At 41.9% G+C, this 22,518-nt stretch overlaps 1 protein-coding gene across 1 annotated transcript in view; it reads left to right on the top strand.

Annotated features, from left to right (window-relative positions):
- rictorb (RPTOR independent companion of MTOR, complex 2b) overlaps positions 1 to 22,518 on the top strand; it is a 39,567-nt gene that overhangs the window by 1,066 nt on the left and 15,983 nt on the right. Inside the window, exons 2-28 of the mRNA XM_087171679.1 lie at positions 2,667 to 3,103; positions 3,386 to 3,603; positions 7,723 to 7,820; positions 8,574 to 8,638; positions 8,724 to 8,855; positions 10,043 to 10,106; positions 10,832 to 10,958; positions 11,089 to 11,258; positions 11,342 to 11,409; positions 11,500 to 11,567; positions 11,746 to 11,828; positions 14,719 to 14,806; positions 14,899 to 14,989; positions 15,080 to 15,146; positions 15,218 to 15,298; positions 15,386 to 15,486; positions 15,560 to 15,725; positions 16,743 to 16,844; positions 17,031 to 17,077; positions 17,160 to 17,295; positions 18,070 to 18,269; positions 19,156 to 19,282; positions 19,874 to 20,038; positions 20,128 to 20,204; positions 20,901 to 20,979; positions 21,068 to 21,177; positions 21,828 to 21,915. Coding sequence (XP_087027805.1) covers positions 2,667 to 3,103; positions 3,386 to 3,603; positions 7,723 to 7,820; positions 8,574 to 8,638; positions 8,724 to 8,855; positions 10,043 to 10,106; positions 10,832 to 10,958; positions 11,089 to 11,258; positions 11,342 to 11,409; positions 11,500 to 11,567; positions 11,746 to 11,828; positions 14,719 to 14,806; positions 14,899 to 14,989; positions 15,080 to 15,146; positions 15,218 to 15,298; positions 15,386 to 15,486; positions 15,560 to 15,725; positions 16,743 to 16,844; positions 17,031 to 17,077; positions 17,160 to 17,295; positions 18,070 to 18,269; positions 19,156 to 19,282; positions 19,874 to 20,038; positions 20,128 to 20,204; positions 20,901 to 20,979; positions 21,068 to 21,177; positions 21,828 to 21,915 — 3,255 coding nt within the window. The remainder of the gene's footprint in view (positions 1 to 2,666; positions 3,104 to 3,385; positions 3,604 to 7,722; positions 7,821 to 8,573; positions 8,639 to 8,723; positions 8,856 to 10,042; positions 10,107 to 10,831; positions 10,959 to 11,088; positions 11,259 to 11,341; positions 11,410 to 11,499; positions 11,568 to 11,745; positions 11,829 to 14,718; positions 14,807 to 14,898; positions 14,990 to 15,079; positions 15,147 to 15,217; positions 15,299 to 15,385; positions 15,487 to 15,559; positions 15,726 to 16,742; positions 16,845 to 17,030; positions 17,078 to 17,159; positions 17,296 to 18,069; positions 18,270 to 19,155; positions 19,283 to 19,873; positions 20,039 to 20,127; positions 20,205 to 20,900; positions 20,980 to 21,067; positions 21,178 to 21,827; positions 21,916 to 22,518) is intronic.

The following is a 22,518-nucleotide window of genomic DNA, read 5'->3' as shown; positions in this document are numbered from 1 at the left end:
AGCAACATGATACCACACAGTCAGAGGATGTTACTGTCAGCCATGCAGTCAATAGATTGTGTATGTGGAGGTGAGCATGGTCGGCATTCAGCTGCAGGAGAGAGAGAGGTGGAGTGGCTCATGAGCTGGTTGAACAGCTGCTGCTTCTTGACCAATTACACTCTCCCATTAAACTCAGTAACGTGCTGGCCATCACCACTGATTACAGGCAGCACATGGTAAAGAGGACACTCAGTAACACACTCTCAATGGTCATCCAGACACATGATTCCCTTCTGTCATTGTGGTGACAACCTACAATCATAACTTTACACACATCCACCGCAGTAATGGGTGTTACAAAAGAAACACACTACATAACCAGTTCGTCAGTTCAGGTCAGTGTATTCATACTCATCTCATTTGACCAAGTGTCCTCTGGTGTTCCTCTTCTCCACAGTCCCCGGGGCTGAAACACAGCAGCTGCATCAAGCTGCCTTATATAAAAGAAGCAGCAGCAACCTGCACAGGTGTGCTCATGGCAGATGAATCCATGTTTTGCTGGGTTATGGGTCATGTTACTGAATTAATGAAAGTGTGGTAAGGTTTTGGGATTATTGAAGTTATTGAACTGGGTAATTTTGTTTCTGTGAATAAGGTATATTTGTTTAATATTAAAACTGGCAGTAGAGTTGCAGACTATGTGAAATAGATGATAATTGATTTAATTAGATTTTGGTTGGTCTAAGGGGAGGGGCTTAGCATAACTCACTTTTTTTTTTGTAAATAAAAGCACAGCACCTCAATCTACTTTTGTGACTCAAGCCATCTTGTTATTTTTCTGAGACAGTTGACCCACAGTTTTTGTTACAACCTCTGATGACTGATGACTGCCACACACAAAGAAAGACGGCCGCACCGGCCCATCAGATACTGTCTGCCACTCAAGAGTGACTGGCAAAGATGGCAAGTTTATCCTGTTTTTCCTTCCACCTATAGCAGACTGAATTGATTGGACAAAGTTTAGAAAGACACACACCTGTGTATATAAGGTCCCACGATTCACACTGCATGTGAGGACAAGAAACGATCCATGAAGTCCAAGAAACTCTGTAGACCTCCAAACAGTGGCATAGATGCCCTAAGAGTTGGGGTCAGTTGCAACACCTGAATTCTGCCATTCAAATAAATATTATGAATCATATGTAATCATCTTTAAATGGTGTAAAGATGTAAGTTTAATATATAAAAGTTTGGTTTGTCTAGAACAGACAGTCTCTGAGTAACTGAGAGAAATGTAAAAAGTGTTGCAACTGTCCCCAGTCTCCTAATAAACACCCTGTTGTGAAAAGCACAGCTTGCAAATTTGGTGCTATAACCCTAACCAATCATCACTCACCTCAAAAGATCCACTGGACTAAAGACACAGCGAGTGATAATCTTCAGCTCCGGCTCTCAGAATTAGTCGTGTGAAGTGACTCCACATTTGTCTGTTATAAATCTGAGTTCTTCATTTAGACTCAGGTGGTTAGAGAAGGACGTTTTAGAAGGAAGTTTAACTTTTAGCCCAACTCCACAACTATCAGATAGATTGTAACTGAGAGGAGACCGCCATGTCTGTCATCAGTGTTTGAAACTGTTTTGATTATGATGGGACCTCGCTGGCGAGGGCAGGAGCCATATTGTTTTCAGGTTGTCCGTCCATACGTCGCATTCTCGTCGACACAATATCTCAGTTGGAACGTCTTCAAATTTGGCACAAACATTCACTTAGACTCAAGGACAAACTGATTAGACTTTGGTGGTCAAAGGTTAAAGGTCAAGGTTAATGTGACCTCACAAAACACTTTTTAGCCATTGCTCAAGACTTCACAGCAATTATGACAAAATTTCACACAAATGCTTCATGTTTGATACGACTCTGGACAAACAGGGATGTGACCTGAAACTAGTCTGAGTGGAGGAGGGACACCACCACAAGGAGATGACTAGTTTTTTTTTTTTTTTTACAACCATCAAGGGAACCTGGGAGCAATTTAGACCCATTACTACATGTAAAATCAACAAAGTGAGAGATTTGCATTGAACTTTATTATCAAGGCCCAGCCCCCAGCTCATGGTGCCAGGCAGAGTAACACAGTTAATGAAGGATATATTTGGGATAAACAGCAGGTGTGGTTGTGAGGTCCTGACTCCCCTCCTGCATGATTATTTTACTTGCTTCCTAAGATTCATGAAGCACCTGAATCCTGTTCCCTTCAAAGTCCCCAGTGGCTTTCTGATTGTCAGTGACTGTGGGTCACAATCAGGTAACACAACCCATTTTCTGAATGCTCTCTCTCCCAGACATGATAACCATATGACGGACATGTGATCATGTCCAAAAACTGACAAACATAACCCAGGTTTAGGTATTTCTGTTGGTTTGTATAATTTGTTTTTCAGAATAACACCAACCTTTAATACATTTGGGACTGTTTGAACAAACAGGTGCAACTGTTTTCTATTTTAAGTAACTATTACTTAACTATTTTCAAGATTAAGTTACTCTTAGAATTATGGTTGAAGTCCCTTAACATGACCATCAACACCTCATGCCTGAACCATATGGTTATTACAGCAGGGGAGCTGACTACAGCACAGCACCTATGGTTTAGGGGGGTTTTAGGGAGTTTATCTCAATCAAGGGTCTGAAGACAGAAGGTCTGAGGACAGAGGGTCTGGAGACAGAAGGCCTGAAGACAGAGGGTCTGAGGACAGAAGGTCTGGGGACAGAAGGCCTGAAGACAGAGGGTCTGGGGAGAGAAGGTCTGGGGACAGAGGGTCTGAGGACAGAGGGTCTGGGGACAGAGGGTCTGAGGACAGAGGGTCTGGGGAGAGAAGGTCTGGGGACAGAGGGTCTGAGGACAGAGGGTCTGGGGACAGAGGGTCTGAAGACAGAGGGTCTGAGGACAGAAGGTCTGGGGACAGATGGCCTGAAGACAGAGGGTCTGAGGACAGAGGGTCTGGGGAGAGAAGGTCTGGGGACAGAGGGTCTGAGGACAGAGGGTCTGGGAAGAGAAGGTCTGGGGACAGAGGGTCTGGGGACAGAGGGTCTAAAAGAAAACGGATCTGAGGACAGATGGTACAGATGCATTTATGATCTTGGCCTATATAAATGAAACTGACTTGACCTGTGTGAAAACAGCACACGTTAACATCTTCCGGTACAAATCTTCATGATGGATCAGAAGTTGATGAGAGTTAAATAATATATTCAATGCTGTGTTTGTCTTTTTAATAGAACTCATGACTCTCATCCTCGACACTGTACAGGACAGACTGTGCTGGCAGGGGGAGTCCTCAGATGAGGATGAGACACGGTCAGGATGTGGATTCTCGCGATAGCACCGCGCTCCCACTCCAGTCAGTGCGCTTCTGTAAAGATGGCGGTCAGCAGCATCCGAGGCCGGTCGTCACGGAGCAGTCGGATGCGAGGTGAGACTCGGCTGTCAGCGGGAGTTGAGACCGCCCTGAGACAGCGCGGACCCTGCGAGCTGCTTGGTCCCGGTCTAAACTCTGTGTTTGTGCCGACAGGTCGGAATGACAGCGGGGAGGAGAACGTGCCGCTGGATCTGTCCAGAGGTAGGTAGAACCAGTAGAACTAGTAGGTAGAACCAGTAGGTAGAACATGGGGGGGGCGGCGGTTCGCTCCCCGGACTCAGCATCACCGGCTGTGACCCGGTGCTGGTCTCGCCGTGGTGTCCAGGTGTGTTCTGTGCAGGTGTGTTTCTGTGGGTGATGTCATGCTCAAACTAACTTTTCAAATAGTTTAACTTTCACTGCCTGAGCGCGTGCCTGGCTCCTTTCTTCTTCTTTTTTTTTTATCCAAGTCACCCAGACAACACTTCAGTCACGTGGCTCCAGTAAAGTAAACTATATTATTCAAGTGTCAGTTCTTACCTGAACACACTTCAGAGGAGCATGACCCAGCGGAGTCATATATGACAAGTATTCTCATATTTGATTCTATTTCTCAGTGGTCCACTTTGTCTTGGTAAAAAAAAAATTTAAATTTAAAATAAATGTCAGTACCACTTTACAATAAGACTATTATTGTAGTGGTTTATAATGAAGTTATTAATTCAGTTGTTATTGTTAAGACTATAAATCATAAATAAACAGTTATGAAGTTATAAGTTATAACACCGTTTTTATACATTGATGCAGCTCACTATTTGGCAAGATCAAGTTAATGCTCTCTACTCACTAATCTTACCAATGAGTTACTACCATTTATAACTGGTGAAAGTAGTAAGTCATTAATAAATGATGATGTGTTTTACCCTTTTACCAGTTATAAATGTTTGTAACTGATAAGTAAGTGGTTGTAAAGATGAGAAGAAGAAACATGAAGATGATGGAGGGAGAATCACAGAGATGTGAACAGTGGGACAAAGAATGGGTGAGCAGTTCACCAGGTAAAGGAAGGTTCCCACCTGTGTTCTACCTGGATGATAAAGTCCTGAAGAAGAGACCAACCAGCAAAAAGCATCTGCATGTTAATATCTGATCAACAGCTGTGATTATAATGAGGACGGCTGCTGAGAGCATGTCAAGGTGAACAACACTGCCGAGGCCTCAGAGGATGAATCTGCTCATTTGATATGATCATGTGATCTGCCATAATTTGATCTGCCAGATGCAACTGTTTGAGCATTAAGATGCTGACGGTGGTTCATTGATAGTAACTGAACAAAAGTGATGAAGCAGCAGGTACAAATGCTGATGATGGAGAAAACAAAGGAAGCTCAATAACTAATGAGACATGAGGCTGAACAGTACAGAGACATGTGGGCTCACTATTTGGTAAGCAGCAGGTCACTGTTACCCTTTTTAATCTAACATGTTATAACAGCTAATAAATGATTTATAAGTGTTAAGAAGCTAATTAATAAACTAGTTATAACTAACTAATTATAATTATGATGATGTGACTTTTGTTGGTCTTGTACCAAACAAACATGTTTCTTTACATGTGGAGAATATGATTTGCAGGAGAGAGCACGGCACCACAACACTTATAGTCCCAAGTGCTAAGAATGCACAACAATGTGACACATTTGACCTTTATGGAAAAAATGCCGCCCCTGTGATGTTTTCCTTGTAGCCCCTGTGATTGGGATATTGCACTTGGCCATATTGTGATTTCCATTATACTTTGATTAATAGCAGCTTTAAATTGCAACTCTAACTTTACCAGTATCAGTCTTGTAGAGCCAGGAGGAGTATTTCCTCTCTGACAGCTGAGAAGGCTCAAAGAGCTTCCTCCTTCTCTGCCTTCCGGAGCAGAGCTGCTGCCATCCTTTTTTTTTTTTTTTCATATATCAAATCAATATTACATTTCATATAATATTGAAAAAAATGTTTTTGCACTTTTGCACAGTCTGCCCTGCTCACTGTTCACTGAGAAGCTTACTGTACACTGTACCTTGGCATGTGACAAATAAAACTTTGAACTTCTGTCAGCTACAGCTAAAATATTAATATCACTAGTCTCCATCGTCCCCATGTTTGAAGAGGAGCCTCAATAAGATGGTTTCTGTTGAGATGGAACTGATTTGTTTTATCAAACAAAATTCACAAACCTTTTTCCTGAAGGTGTGGAAGCCATTTTTGACTTTGCTTGATGAGCCCTAACGGCATTATAAACCCCTGAGCTTCACTGCTGTGCTGTGTCTTTATTCTGTGTAAGCTCTGTCTTATCCTGAATACTGACTGATATTCTGGCACCCACTTTGTTTTGTTTTGTTGTCCTTGAATTTCCTGGTGGACGAGACAGTCTTACCTGTGTTTTATTTGTTGGTACTTTTGCTGATGGGCATCCTGGATATGAATTCTTTGACTTTCTGTTATTTAGTGTAAACTTTAAAATGTAACTCCTTGATTTGGGTGTTTGTACAGCTGTGACAATCAGTGGACAGCCTGTCTGGAGCGCTGGGTTATTTCCTGGTGGCCTGAGGGTCAACTTGACCGGTGATAATATAACAAGCAGGAAGGAGTTGATAGACCTCTTGTGTCACCTCACCTGTGTATGACGGTTATCTCGCCTAACTGCTGCAGCTGCAGTGTGTGTCCACACCTGCACTCCTACTGCCAGCCCAATCTTTCTACATTAGCTTTGATAAAGGTCATCAATAATCATAATTATCCAGTGTTGCTGCGTGATTGGAAAAGTGTAGACTTGTAACCAGAAAGCAGTCATGTGATTTTTGTTTCCCCTCCTTGGGAGAGAGAGAGAGAGAGAGAGAAAGAGAGAGAATTGGAACAGAATTGGTGACCTGATGGTTTCTGTGAAGGTGGCCTGGGATTCAGTCAGATTCTTGGCCTGAATTATTGTCTCAGTCCGCCCCTGGTGACAATGGATGTGTAAAAAGAGAACGGCGCCCGCAGAGGCTGCTGATGGACGGGGCCCAGATTTCTGTGATACACCACTGAAGATGATATTGTCTACCAGGCCAGTTTCCAGTTTAGCTTAAGCAAACTCTTTAGAGTATGTGTTCCTTGCTTAGGTGAGAGAAGGAGTGGGAGAGATGGCACCTGAAGTCACCTTAGGTCACCTGTCAGCTGGGCTCAGCAGACTGATGACAGCACTACCTATTACCCACTGCAGCTCACACCATCGTTTGACATGAATACTGGTCATCCACAGCAATACTCACCCAACTCTGGCACATTTACTACATTTACTACTTTATATTTATTCATCTTGTATAATATATATATAAGCCCCAGAGTTGGGGGAGTTTTCCTGTGGATGTAGCCTATATATTTATCTTTATAACCTTCATATTCTCTATCCTTTGCTGAGGGAGCAACTGTAAATCAACCTAATTTCTACATACTGATAACTATTAGACTTTTAACAGATTATTACAGTGAGAGACTGTTTCACAACAGAAAGGAAGATGTGGACTGTCAATAAATAATTCATCTGGTGTGGGTACCAGTATTTACCCCCACTGTATTTGTTGTTCCAGTTTAATCAGAGTGCGAATTATAAAATGACAGGCTCGGGGGTCAACATTTTCTCAAGGGCGAGAGAGGAACCCAGTGCAGTGCAGGTGATTCAGTGAAGTGTTACAGTCTGTATAGTATCTCGCTTGATAAACTAAAGCTGTCAAATAAATGTAGGAGAGAAGAAAGTTCAATTTTCCCTATAATGTAGGGGTGGAAGCATAAAGTAGCATAAAATGGAAATAATCAAGTTATGTACCTCAAAATTATAGACTATTAACGTGAAATAAACTACAACAGCTTGCTAAGATTAGATAATATATGGCATTTTGTCTTGGTAATGAAATGCAAAGCTAACATTGGAAATTAAAGGGCACACTATCAGCTAGCTAACATTAGTTAGCTAAACTGTAATTTAAAGCTGAAGTTGGAAACTAGCTAACATTAGTGTTCATCCATAGATTGTGGATACAATCTATTTCAGAAACTCTAAAGGTAAGAAAGTAAAGTGTACTTAAGTCTTAATCTGAGGAGTCAGAGAGAGAGAGAGAGCTCAGTGTGGTTGTTTTCTGTTTGATGGCAACACCAACACTACTACAATACTATATAAGACAAACCTGAAGTCAAACTTGACAGAGAGTAAGAATCAATCATTCATTGTGTGAAAGGAATATCTTTGACATGAAGGTGTGGTGTTTGAGACTGTCAGTCTGAACTAAAGGCCGTGCTGCTCTTCACTGATTTCAGATGCTGCAGAGAACCTCCGTGAAATCCTTCAAAACGTTGCAAAGCAGCAGGGAGTCTCCAACATGCGCAAGCTCGGTCACCTCAACAACTTTGTAAAGGTTTGTGAAAACAACACTACAACAACTACGCCACACTGGGACTTCCCTGCTGACCAGTCAATCTGACCAGTGAATTGGGCGTCCACAGAATACCTCAAACCTCGGCTCTCTAACCTCAGACATGACTGGTTTGTCATTGACAATCTGGGTAACAAATACAACAGATACAAGATGGTTAGAAACAGAGAAACTGCCAAGTATTAGCCATTTGAGAGAGGTGACTGTGGTGTTAAAACTGTCTGAAAACTCTTCACATAGAAATGTCGTAAAACACAATGCATAAATAAATGTATCTGTAAACCTGTATCTGTTCCTCTAATTTACAAATCGTATATATCATCATTACTTTGTTAACTTGAAATGTTTCATTGTACACATATTTGTGGATCTCTATCCATTTCTGTGGATCCTTTTGAGACTGTTTTACTGCGCAGTTTTGTGTCACACAAAATTCAAAAATGGATGGATTATGGATGGAAACTGCTGTTAAACTAAACAGAAGAGGAAACTTTGATCGGATGCCATTGTACCAAAATTGCCTGCAATTGACCTGGATTATGATATCATCCTCAATGACGTATGACTCATTACAACGAGACACCTCTATTGCATCTGGAGTCTACAGACATTTTTGAAACTTACATAGTTACTGTATGAATAAAACTGAGATGCTGGTGGCTCAAATAAACATGCACTAGATAAATATACATGGCTTGCATTGAAGTTATCACTTCTCTGTATTTCTGTCCACAGCTTCTCTGCAGTGTCGGCCACTCGGAGGAGAAGCTTGGCTTCACATATGAGGAGATAATTATTTGGTGAGTATTTGGAAATGGTAGCTAAAGCTAACAGTATTGCAGTGTTATTGGTCTGTCCAGTCTGTCCTGACTTTCTTCTCCCAAGTCTTCGGTTAGCGTTGTTAAATGAGGCCAAGGAAGTCCGTGCAGCTGGATTACGAGCTATGAGGTACTTGATCAGAGACAGCAATGTACTGGAGAAGGTGCTTCGTCTGCAGGTGGACTATCTGATCGCGAGGTGAGTGAATACGACATGGCTGAGGCTGACAGTTTAATAATTAGTAGTCTTCATGTACATACATAACATAGAGTTACAAAGTAGGAGGGGCCGCTGGTTCTGGAAATGTTTTTCTCTTTTAACATCTAAATTTCTTCTTTATACGTCACTGTCACTAAATATAGAAACAAAGGGCTCTTCCAGATAATTTAGCTATCTTTAGTTTTATTTTATAGTCACCACTTTTACCCAACACTTTGTTACTGAGAAATCATGTTTTGGAGGAGAAGCCAGACATAGATGTGAATCAGAGCGGTACTGATGCTTCATAACAAGGCGCCATAGCAACTGAATTCATCCAACTTTAACACAGTATTTAAAAGTGAACTGATTTAAGCTAGGGCCCGATTTATCGGTGTCGGCGCATATATTCTCCGATATGTGCTGATATGAATACTTTTATTATGAAGGAACAATAATGCAGTGGAAATACTCGGATCAAGTCAAATTATAGTGGCAGCATTTTATGTATATTTGAGCCTTTGTTTTCATTCAAGTTAAATATATATATATATATATATATATACATAGTTGTTCAAATGTTTTATTTTTTTAAACATTTATTTTATTTAATTCCAAGTGAAGTTTACTGTTTCAGTGCACTGATGTCATTTTGGATGATAAAGTTTATTGTTAAACTGTAAAATATCCTGCTTTCATCACATCTTTTTCACAAGTGTTCCCTAATATCGGCATCGGCCCCAAAAAATCTAATATCGGTCCGCCTCTAATTTAAGCCGCTGATTTCAATTTTCTCACTGCTGTAATCTTGACCTTCTTCCAGCCTTTAGCAATGCATGTCACATCATTTTAAGCATAATAATTGGATTTTTCTTGGCAAGATGCATCTTGGGAGTCATACTTTATATATAAATAAGCTGGCACCTTCAACTGTTTATCAAAGAACCAGTTATACTTCATCTTTTGTACTGATGATTCAGCCAGGAGTGTTTTAGCCAGTCCAAGTCGTAGAAGTGCTCTGAGTCATCTAACGCTCTCAGTGGAAAAAATAAATGGGACATTTACTTTCAGACTGAAAGTAAAAGTTATGCTTGAAGTACCTCTTCCCACTTTACAGCTCTATTACATCTGTGTAATAACAGATTGCATTCCCCAGTCATACACCTGTCCTCCCTGTTCTGCCCCAGGTGTATAGATATCCAGCAGAGTAATGAGGTTGAGAGAACGCAGGCTCTCAGACTGGCACGCAAGGTGAGATCTACTTCCATCACATGCTCTTCCCATCGGCTTTATAGAATATTCACATAGTCACATAGCTGCTGCTTACCATCAAAGACAGAAGCCTTGGACTCAAGGATGAACTGATTAGATTTTGGTGGTCAAAGGTCAAAGGTTAAGGTCACATTTTTTGGTCATAACTCATAAATCCATACATTAATTATGACACAATTTAACACAAATGTCCAACAGGATAAAATGATGAAGTTATTACATTTTATATCCAAATATTCAAAGGTGAACTTCACTGTGACATCATAATAACACTTCTTGCCATTATTCAACACTGTAACTCAGGAAGGAGAGACTGTGACTATATATCCAGCTTGGCTGGGGGGAGGAAACAAACCCGAGGAAGTGATTCTAGTTCCACACATGTAGTAGTGGTGCCCAACACCTGGAAACACTTTGATGTGTAAAAGTAGTTATAATTTATGTCCTTTTATGATGATTTATGATCCTGAATGTCTGTAACAAAGTCAGTGGCAATTCTTGTAATAGTTGTTGAGACATTTTACTCAAAACCACAAACCTCAACCTTGTCATGGTGCCAGAGGAAAAGTCAGTGGATCACCAAAGTCATCAGGATCCATCTGAGTCCATCAAACAGGTGTGGAGATACTTCAGTCAGAGAGACTGACCACCATCCCTCCGCATGTTGGTAAATCTGACTGGCTGCTGTGTTTGTTTCCTCATAGATGATCACTGTGAATGCGCTGCTTTTCCCCTCCTCCGTCACCAACTCCCTCATCGCCGTGGGCAACGACGGGCTGCATGAACGAGATCGTATGGTGCGGGCCTGCGTTGCCATAATCTGTGAGCTCTGTGAGTGAAAACAAAGTGCGCACACACACACACACACACGCGCGCGCACACACACACGTACTCATTCCCACTCTGACGTCAGCAGTGTAACAGTGTTGGCAGAACTCTGTGTGGCCCCTTTATTCTGCAGCCTTGAAGAACCCTGTTGTGGTGGCACAGCGGGGCGGGCTCAGCACCATCCTGAGGAGCGTGACCGACTGTCAGCTGAGTCGCATCAATGAAGCTCTCATCACCACCGTCCTGCACCTCCTCAACCACCCTCACACCAGGCAGTACGTCCGCTCTGACGTTGAACTGGAGGTACTGACACGTCTCTCGCTGAAGATGTTCAGCTTAAAGTGTGTGTGATGTTATTTATAACACAAAATGTCTGTGTTTCCCAGCAAATCTTGGCCCCTTACACTGACTTCCACTACAGACACGCTCCTGACATAGCAGAGGGGCATCTCAAGTGAGTTCCTCACAGTCTGTGGCAGCATGTAACATAAATCTTGTCAGTTGTTTTCGTCACTGTTACTTTTATTTTTGCTGTTTCCTTCAGGGAGGACAGGGAGGCTCGATTCTTGGCCAGTAAAATGTCTATAGTTGCCTCATTTCGTTCCTGGTCTGGTAAATGTTGAATTTAAAGTCTCCTCTTTGAACCCTCAGAAAACATAGTTCCCTCTGTACACTGTGTTCATCTCTGCACGCCTCATTAACATTTCATGGTTTATAGCATGCTGGGATATTTGACTGTACAGTACAGTTGGTGCTGTGTTCCTCTGACTAACTCCACTTCACCTTGCAGGCATCATTAACCTCTGCAAGTCAGGCAGCTCTGGGATCGAGTCACTCATTGGTTTGCTCTGTATACCAAATATGGAAGTGCGGGTAGGTGCTCAGTATATTGTAACAGTCACACTTGTTTGCTTTGAAGGACACAACCTTCAGCCACCAGCTAAAGGTGTGTGCTTCTGCAAAGACAGGACATTACTGCATCAGTCTAGATATGAGACATGATTTGTAGTCTCTTTAAGCAGCTGGTAACACACTCACTGTGTTTGGCTGCAGAGGAGGTGTATACAGTGAAGGCCTCAATGACCAGGGACCAGAACGCTATTGTTTTAGTGCATCTGAACCAACATAAGAATATGTCCTCCCTCAAATACATCTATTTAATATTTTAGAATATGTACTGTGTAAATTATGTGTAATACATTGGAAAGATAAATTTGCACCAGCTCCATTTAAGTCAAGTAACATAGAAGAAGGATGGCATTCTGTATTGTTAGCATGATCTGAAGCAGATCAGGGGCCTCTACTATGAAATTCAACTTAGACTGCGGTTGAAAAGTCTTTTAATTTCTTATGAAGGTTCAAACTGAGTGAACTGAGCTGAAGTATCTGAGCAGCATCATGATCACAGCTGCTCCACTTCTCTACATGAGGAGGAAAGGAGCTTCAGTGCTTCCTATCCTATCTCCTTCAGCAAAGGAAACACTGGAGCTTCCTTCACCAAAGCAAAGGAGATAATGCCGTCCCACAATTCCATACAGCAGCATGTTACCATGGTCACCAACCGCCTCTGTTTACTCTGGGTTTCTCGAGGCAGATTCCTGATTAAAAGCAGCATCATCAATATGAAGTTAGATGACACTCAAGGGGAAAATCAGTTAAAGCAAAAAATTATATTGATATTGAAATATAAACAATATAATGAATAAGAGTTGTATTGAGACTTGAAATGACCTGGTTTTCTGCGTTAATGGTCATAAAATGAGATCTGATCTTCATCTGAGTCACGAGTACAGACAAACACAGTGCGTCTGAGCTGATATCACACACTTTAAATGAAACATTCACAGTGCTGGTGGAAAAAGAAAGTGAACCGTTGGATTTAATAACTAGTGTTTGTTTCGTCACTGATCATCTGTGTTGAGCTGGACGAACACGTCCAGGGAGAGTAGCCACAGAACTCAAAAATCTCCATTTATAGACAGTTTGTTTAACTGTGGGCTGATGAAGAGCTAAACTCTGAGACTGTCTCAGCTTCATGCTCATCATCTCTACTTCATCCTCAGTCTCTGAGATCTTTGTTGTGAGGCCTGGTTCTGTCCGTCTGTACGTACATCCATCCGTCCCACTCTCATGGACGCAGTATCTCAGTAACACCTTGATGGAACCTCTTCAAGTTTGGCATACATATTCACTTGAACTCAAAGATGAACTGGTGGACTGAACTGGATTTTGGTGGTCAAAGGTCAAAGTCCCGGTGATGTTGTTCTTGTCAATGTAATATATCGGGAACGCTCAGAGGGAATTTCAAGACTTCTGTGACACTGTGACCTCACAAAACACGTTTTTGGCCATAACGCACTCTAATTATGACACAATTTAACTCAAATGTCCTTAAGGATGAAATGAAAGGTCAACTTCACTTCAAGGTCAAAGGTCAACTTCACTGTGACATTATAATGTTCTGCAAAAACCGCTCTGGTCATTATTCAATGCTGTAACTCAGGAAGGAGAGACTGTGACCATATTTTCTGATACTTGTCTGGTTGGTGGAGGAAACCACCAGGAGCTGAACAATGTTTTCAATATGGACAAGAACAACACAATGATTTGTGTTATCAGTTCAACTAGATTGTGTTTGTTCATTATTGTAACTTAGATGAAGATCTGATCATATTTTAGAAGAAATTTTGACACGAATGTTGGTTTCTCTGAAGGGTTCACTGCCTCTTTCTCGCCACTGTTTGTGTTCAGGTTAGAGTATAGAGTATTCTTTACCTGTTTGTCTGATGACTGTGATCAATATGTGATGCACTGTAACATCAGACTGGTTCTGCTGCTAAAGTGAAGAGGAGAGTGGAGGATAAAAGTAGCTCCTGCTTTGACCTACTTTTATTAATGCAGCACTTCAGTCAGAAGGAACTACACCTGACTGAAATGTTGCATTTATAATCACAGGAGCTAATTAACATGCTGTGGATCATTTTTCTCATGAAAGACATAAAAGGGTTGAGTTTTTATTCCCAGTTATAATCATGTGTTCTTCTGACCTGCAGAACTACTGCTTTTCTCTGTTTGAAAACCAGAGTGAGAGTGAGAGAGTCATTTAACTGATGTATAAAAATATCTCTGGCTCTTTTTTACTTGTCACTTTATTGTAAACTCTGTGTTTTTGTCCCTGTCAGGTTCCTGTACCATCTATGACTCAGCGTTTTCAGTGAACTGATTGGTCTGTGGTCAGACTGATCTGATCGTCTCAAATTAACATTTAAGCACAGGTTACCATGGTGATCTACCCCAGTTAAAAGTAAGCCAGCTGGTGTTTCCCCGGTGGCTCACCTGGGGCTGGTTTCACAAAGATATTTCAGATTCGTCTGTAGTGTTGGTCCAGATCAGTCTAATGTTAGTCAGACTGTTTCACAAAATTAAAGACTGACTCATTTTAAGCCAAAAACAAAGACACCTTACCCCCAGGATGATTATCACTATTTTACCACAGAGCAATGAGAAGGGAAAGAGCTTTTAACTTTGCTGCATGTCATCCCCTCTCTCTCTCTCTCTCTCTCTCTCTCTCTCTCACTGTCCCTATTGTAATAAAGGCAAAAATAACTTAAAAGGGAGCCAGCTTCATGACACAAGAAACCCTGAGTCAAGCCCGTAGATAGCTGGATGGTTCAGGCCTGTGTGACTTTTCTCAGTTTTGTGCAGAACACCTTGTTTGTGTTTGGATCATCGTGCTGACATACGGTGTCTTTCCCCACCACAGAAAGCCTTGTTAGAGGTGCTGTACGATATCTTCCAGCTCGCCATTCCTGTAGTGACCTCAGACTTCAGTGAAGCTCTTACTAGTGTAGGTGGGTGCAGTGACATCACTGTGATCAGCTGCTGTCTTCTGGACTTGTTTGAAGTCACATCAGAAACTGAACTGAAACCGTTTCCTGTTCAGACCCCAGCAGGTTTCAGGACAGCTGGCGGTTCTCTGACGGATTTGTGGCCTCTGAGGCTAAAACGATCCTCCCACATCGATCACGCTCGAGGTGAACACAGTGTGTATCTCTCATCATGTGAGCTAAAGCATAAGGATTTAAACTGGTCTCTGTTTTAATCTGGGTCTGGTTTTCCTCCAGACTGGACCTGATGGACAACTACCTGGCTCTGGTGCTGTCTGCCTTCATCAAGAGTGGACTGTTAGAGGTACAGTCATTCATCACAGAGGATTTACCATCCTGTCAGCGTCTGTATCTCACTGTGTCTCACCTCCGCAGGGTCTGGTCGAGGTGATCACAAGCAGCGATGATGCTACGTCCATTCGTGCCACCATCCTGGTGGGAGAAGTCCTCCATCTGGTACGGTCCTCCTCTGCTCCCATGTGCTGATCAGACCAGGAGACTCCTCAGACTCCTTCAGTGTATAAATGTGATTTTCTCACACAGGCCAACACCATCCTCCCTCAGAGCCACAGCCACTACCTGCACTGCCTACCCACCCTCCTCAACATGGCCACCTCCTTCGATATAGCTCCTGAGAAGAGACTGTGAGTACCTCAGGTTTGATGGAGAGAGAGTCGGTGATGAAAAGCGATGTCTGATGTCAGCTGCTTTTTTCAGGAAGGCGAGTGCTGCAGTCAACTACCTGAAGTGCTTTCATGAGAAGAAGAAGAGAGGAGTCCGACCTCACAGCCTCTACCTGGACCACATCCTCCGCACGTCAGGAGCGCTGCACTACTGTCGAGACCAGACCTACAGACCTCACAGAGACGCGTTCATCGTCAAGGTGCACACCTCATGTCACACACACCTCACGTCACACACCTCACGAAACACACAGAACATTTCCTTCAGTTCATTAAATCCCTGCAGCATCTGAAGGAGTGATGTGCAGTTCAGGTGGGTTGGGTCAAAAAGTGACAAAACTCTCTCTCTCTCTCTCTCTCTCTCTCTCTCTCTCTCTCACTCACTCTCTAGTGCAGCAGATAACTATAATAATCTTTCAAATGTGGATACAAACACCAAATTTGGTATGTTTATCACTCTGGGGCCATTAATTGGAGAAATCTCATTAGCAATTTCAAGATGGCCGCCATTTCTGGCATAGGAAACACATACTTTACCACAGAATTTTAACCACAGGACAGATTTAAATGATTTAACATTTTAATGTTTAGTGTTTTAGCCTGTGAGGATGTCAAATTCATAACTCTTACATTTCTTTGGAGCTTATGTATGTTGTTTACTTGTCTTAACATTAGCTTGCTAGGCTAACTGACTGGTCCCAGGCTAGTTAACAAGCTTTTATGCGATTAATATTGTAATATTTTTGCTGAAATACACTTTCATTTGATTTTTTACAGTGTACTAAATTCCGCCCTGTACATTGTTAGAATGTTAGATTTGACACCTAGATTATTCATGTGAGAAAACAGTGGATGACTTTATTGCAGAAAAAAACATTTTATTGCCAGAAATGGCGGCCATCTTGGATTTTTATTTAAGAGTTTTCTAAGATACCCAAGGAGGATTTATGCCAAGCTTAGCATTTGTATCCACATTTGAAAGATTTCCCTGAAACATGCAGTTATCATGACCATGACATAATGATCATGATTTATCTACAAACCTACTAAACAACATTCTTGTTTAAATAATGAAGATTGCATCTAAAAATCATTAGAAAATAAATACTAATGATAATAATAATAATAATAATAATGATAATATTGACTATATATAACAACAAATCTTTCCTGCTGTGTAACATCAGTGTGTGTGTGTGTGTGTGTTTGTCATGTAGGACACTGAGGACTCTCTGATGGCCAACATGAGAGACAGTCACATCCTCAACCACAAGGAGAACCTGGACTGGAACTGGTGCCTTATTGGAACCATTTTAAAGGTGAAACAGAAATACTCATGTAGCTCTGAGCTCTGTATATGATTCCTGTTTCCATCAGACACTGATGCATTTTACTGTTATAAGTCAGAGTGGATGATCGTCTCCTGCCACAGCTGTCATTATAGTATTGCTATTGATTGTAAGAAGCTGTTCATGATGGTAATGCTGTTATATTCTTGTCTCTAGTGGCCAAACGTTAGTCTACGCAGCAATAAGGATGAACAGATGCATAAGTAAGTATTTCTGCTGTCACATTTGATTTTCATAAACCTGCTTAGTATGTTAAACTGGGTGTGTGTACTGTTTTGTGTACAGGTTTGTGCGGAGGCTGCTCTTCTTCTTCAAGCCCAGCAGTAAGCTGTACGGCAGCCTGGAGCTGGAGCATCCCAAAGCCAGACAGCTGACTGTGGTCGGCTGTCAGTTCATAGAGTTCCTGCTGGCGTCGGAGGAGGTGAGAGAAAACATGGGCATGTCTCTTACTGCAGACATTCAGGGTCCCCAGATGATGAATCCCACTGACTTTGAGGATCCTCTGACTTTTCATCTAGTTTAGTCTAATTTGAGTGATCATCTAATTTATCAGTGAAATATGTATTGTTTTTTGTACTGACATTCATAGTCCCCATGAGTGGGCCTTTTCCTGCAGTGCCCCCATCAGGTTTTGTGTGAAATTATTGGATGAATTTCCATAAAATCCAGTATACACAGTCATGTCACCCTCACTGAATTAGAATAATTTAGTTTTTTCCATCTAATCATCAGGTCAACATTTGATTTAGTCCAAAACTTTGGTTTAAGACCCAAAACATCAGGCTCAGCTGTACTTTGTGTTTAGTGATAATAATCAAATAAACTAAGTAGTTGAACAATGTCAACACTAAGAACGCTGAACAGCACGGACTCGGCTGTGGACTTTTGTTTGACTTATTTTATTCCTATTTTTTATTAATAGCTTATTTGACTTGGACAATGTTCACTAATCAGCATTAAAAAGAGCCTGCAATAACATTGTTTTTACTTGGTGGAACTTGATACAAGGTGTGAACACAACATTGACGAGGTTATGCTTTCAAAAAAAATTGTTCATACGATTTTTTTGTTCAACATCGCCAGAAGGGAAAAGAGTCTATGGGTGTTCCATATGTCTGCGCTCAATGCCACACTGTTACAGTTGTCACCTTGTAACCTGCACCTGTCTCCTAATCCACTGGTCCTTGTCTGTTAGGATGGCCAGGCGTACTTAGAAGACCTGGTAAAGGACATTGTCCAGTGTCTGTTTTCCTCTCCTGGGCTCAAACCTGACCGCAGTCTGCAGGGCAACGGGCTGCTAACCACTCTCAGCCAACACTACTTCCTCTTCCTGGGCACCCTATCAGCCTACCCGCACGGTGTCAAGATGCTGGAGAAGTGCAGCGTCTTCCAGTGGTGAGGAGCTGTTGTAGAATCTGACGCCTTCACTCTGAGAGTAGCACCTTCTATTGCAATTGGGAGCTGTAGCGTAATATAATTGTGACTGGCCAGGGTGCAAATATTTCTTCTTGCTGTGCATTTCCCAACATAGGACAGGTAACAATGACATTGCTACGGATTTAAATCCCTGATCCCGATCCATAAACAGAAACCTGTACTCACCCATTAGAAGTTCATCCTCCAGGCCCCACGCTCAGCAGAGTCATTACCAACACTGCTCAAGTCCAAACTCCTGACTCTGTTGTTCTCTATTGAGAATATAGCCAATCCAGCTAATGCTAGCCTCCAGCTGCACGTCAACATTAGCTAGCATTCAACGAACTTCAGCTTTTTTCGTAGGTAGTGTAATCTTTATTATAGAGAATGATAAGAAATAAGAATATAAGAAAAACCATATTCTGTTTAGAAAAATAATAATTGCAAAAAAAACATAAATAATACAATACGGAGAGAGAGAGAGAGAGAGAGAGAGAGAGAAAATTATATTAAAAATGTAAAAGAAATACACATTATAAGAGTATTAAAAAAACTGAAAGTTAATTCATTAACACAGAGGCTTAAATACACAAGGGAGTCAAAGGTAATAGGGAACAGGTGAAACTGATTGGGGCGGGGCAGGTAATCACATGAGGACAGGAAGTAAAACAACTAAATACACAACAGGGAAGTGGTTAAAAAAACCAAAAAAACAGGAAGCACAGTTTAGGATGAGCATGTTAGCCCTGTCATTGTTAGCATGCCAACATTAGTGTTTAGCTTAAAGCTAAATATGAACGCTGTGACTGAAAATACAGCGTTCACTTTTCCTGTGGTTCTGCTTGTTTCCCTGTTGCTCTGTCAGTCTGTTGAACCTGTGCAGTCTGAAGAACCAGGAGCACCTGCTGAAGCTGACCGTGTCCACGCTGGATTACAGTCGGGACGGTTTGGCTCGAGTCATTCTGTCCAAAATCCTCACGGCCGCCACTGATGTAAGAGTCAACACAGCTCTATCTGACCACATCAGCCTTCCATGTAACTAGAGGTGTCCTGACAGTTGGTGTAGCCTATGAATCAATATTATGAATCAATCTAAAACATAATAAAAGTGTAAAAAAAAAATAGTAAAAAACGTCTCCGGGCACATAAAAATACTGAAGTACTGCAAACTTAATATCCATACCACATACTGCTGCGCAGGCTAAATGCCAGACCTTTTATTAGACCTAACCCAACTCACTGAGGGAACAGAGTCCAGTTAGTTGATATGTTATATTTGAGTTTGACCAAAATAAATAAATGAAGCTTCTAGGCTCTATGCTACATACATTAGATAATGAATAATAGGTAGTCTGATAATTATGTATGTCCAACCGTTAGCACGCTGAGCTCGACCCAAGTGGTTTGTAGACTAAATAGTATTTTCTGCGTGGTCACGGTGTGCAGACCTTTCTTGACTTCATGCACTTAATCATCTTGGTGCCTGCATCACTGTCCAGGTCGCTCCAGCAGAGATGATTCCTGAAGATACTGAGAGTCTGAATAATCTATATAACATTCTGTCTTGTCTGGGTTGAACGTAGACCTGCAGGCTGTATGCCACCAAGCACCTGCGGGTCCTCCTGCGTGCCAGTGTGGAGTTCTTCAGTAACTGGGGCATTGAACTTCTGGTGACTCAGCTTCATGACCGCAACAAGACCATCTCCATGGAGGCGCTGGACATCCTGGATGAAGCCTGTGAAGACAAGGTGAGGGAGCAAATACACAAAATGCATGAAGCTTTCCTCCTGGGTTTTAAATCACTTGATCATCGATCTTCCTCCATGTTATTCCTCAGGCCATCCTTCATGCACTGACAGAGATGAAACCTGCCGTCACACACCTGGGGGATAAAGGTGTGCTACTGCTGCTAAGGTAAAGCATCTACCCATCTGTGGCTACACTCCCATTCAGACTGGATGTGTCTCTATGACAGGTGGGGTGATGTTATTCTCGTCCTGAAAATGTATGTGGGTAATTTTTCACCTGCACCTCTGTAATATTTACAGCTGTAATGACCTACTGTTTGTCAGTGACCCGGCTGGTTCTCCTGCTGGAGCAGGCAGCGACCTCCAGCGACAGTCAGGGCGGGAGGCATCATGTTCTCATGTTGTCTGTCTGTCCCATTCTCTTGAACGCAATATCTCAGTAATGCCTCGACGAAACTTCTTCAAATTGAACCTAAGGATGAATTGTTAGATTTTGGTGGTAAAAGCTCAAAGGTCAAAGCTGAAGGTCGTGAACTTCACCGTGACATCATAACGTTCTGCAAAAACCCTTCCGGCCATTATTCAGTGCTGTAACTCCTGATACGTGGCTGGTTGGTGGAGGAAACAATCACGAGGAGGTGATTCTAGTTTTAAGGTGAAACTCCACCTCCATCTATCCATGACTTTCCTTCTTGTCGACCCTGTCTCTCAAATCTTTTCTCTTTAAATCCTCCTCGTGTGTTTTTCACATTGCCTTGTGTTTGTATTACTTGTTGGCTGAATGGCTTTGTATGTTTTATGTATAGATCTTTGAACTGTTGTTGTCGCTTAAGTGAAATGACCTTGTTTGTGTTGTCACCAGGTTTTTATCTATTCCAAAGGGCTTCTCCTACCTCAGTGACAGAGGATACATCACTAAACAGATGGAGAAATGGCAGAAGGTACATTTCATCCAGTATGACTCTGGTTTTTGCTTCTGACATTAATGAGAGGTTCATGGCTGCTCCGTGCTCCTGTGTGTCCCCGCAGGAGTATAACTTGAAGTACGTGGACATGATAGAGGAGCAGCTGAATGAGGCCCTGACCACATACCGCAAGCCTGTTAACGGAGACAACTATGTACGCCGCAGCAACCAAAGGTGACTCGCCCAGCGCTGTTTACTGTATGTATGGAGTTGTTCTAATGCTGTAGCAGCTTCTACTCCTGGTGTTTCACCATGATAACAGCCATTATTACAGGTCTTCTGTTTTTCCTTCCGCATCACACTAATGCACAAGCATCACAGTCATCACAGTTTGCAACCCTGTTCACTGACGTTTTTCCCATTGATCTGGAAGATCTTTGGAACTTTAAAAGTCACATCATTTGATACAAAGTTTGAATCAACTCGGCCGGCTCAGCATTTTTACACCTCCAAGACGCAGGTGTGTTTTTCAGTTGTCCGTCTGTCCATCCCGTTCATGTGAACTTCTGCAGATTTGACACCAACATTCACTTGGACTCAAGGATGAACTGATTTGATTTTTGTGGTCAAAGGTCAAAGTTCAAGGTCACTGTGACATCTTAATGTTCTGCACAAACACTTCTGGCCATTATTCAATGCTGTAACAACCACAAGGGAGTAATTCTACCACAGAGCATGAATGGGAGTTAATTGCTTGATTGCACCCTGCAGTACATCTGTGTGGATGTATGTTTCCCCACTCATGTATTCAGGTTCATCTATATAAAGAATTGTTGTAACTTTATTGGAACTTCTTACCTCTTTACTCGTGTGTTCTATGGCAGGTCACAAAGGCCAAATGTTTACCTTCCTGTGCACTTGTATGGTCAACTGGTCCATGAAAAGACCGGCTGTCAGCTGCTTGAAGCCCAGGTGAGTTCATCTGGCCACATAAAGCATATGACTCACCAGGTTAGTCGTTCACTCATCTACACTGCTTGCAGCAGGATTGTGAATCCAGACGGCTCAAACCTTGTTTTATACTGGGCTTCTTATCTGAACCATGATATTGCTTCACTGGATGACACATACAAAACACCCCCTCCACACCCACACACACGCACAAAGTAAGTAAACAAGTAAGTGAATATAATAAAATAAAGATACAAGAAGTAACATATATTTTACAATATTAAAAAAAAGGATTAACTTAAGTTCAAGAGAGACTATCCTAGTTGTTAGGGTCCATCAGAGACAGTACTGTTATGAGTAAGGGTTCTCATGGAAATCTAGCTCCTCTGCCACATATCTCAGAAAAGAGTTGATGGAATTTACCAGGTGAATTTACCTAGCCTCATATAATATAAGATATTCTATTCCACTGTGTATGATTTGGAGGAATTACATCCTTCCATAGAATTAGGTGATGGGCGCTTTCTGTATGAACTTTGAGAAAGTGGTTGTTAAATCGAAAATGGACTTGCACTTATATAGCGCCTTTATAGTCTTACTGACCACTCAAAGTGCTTTACAATA

This window comes from Seriola lalandi, unplaced genomic scaffold (assembly GCF_002814215.2).
Source record: "Seriola lalandi dorsalis isolate HSWRI2012SDOR001 ecotype SW California unplaced genomic scaffold, Sedor1 jcf7180002054939, whole genome shotgun sequence".
Classification (NCBI taxonomy): Eukaryota; Metazoa; Chordata; class Actinopteri; order Carangiformes; family Carangidae; genus Seriola; species Seriola lalandi.
This window is presented reverse-complemented; position numbering and strand designations above follow the sequence as displayed.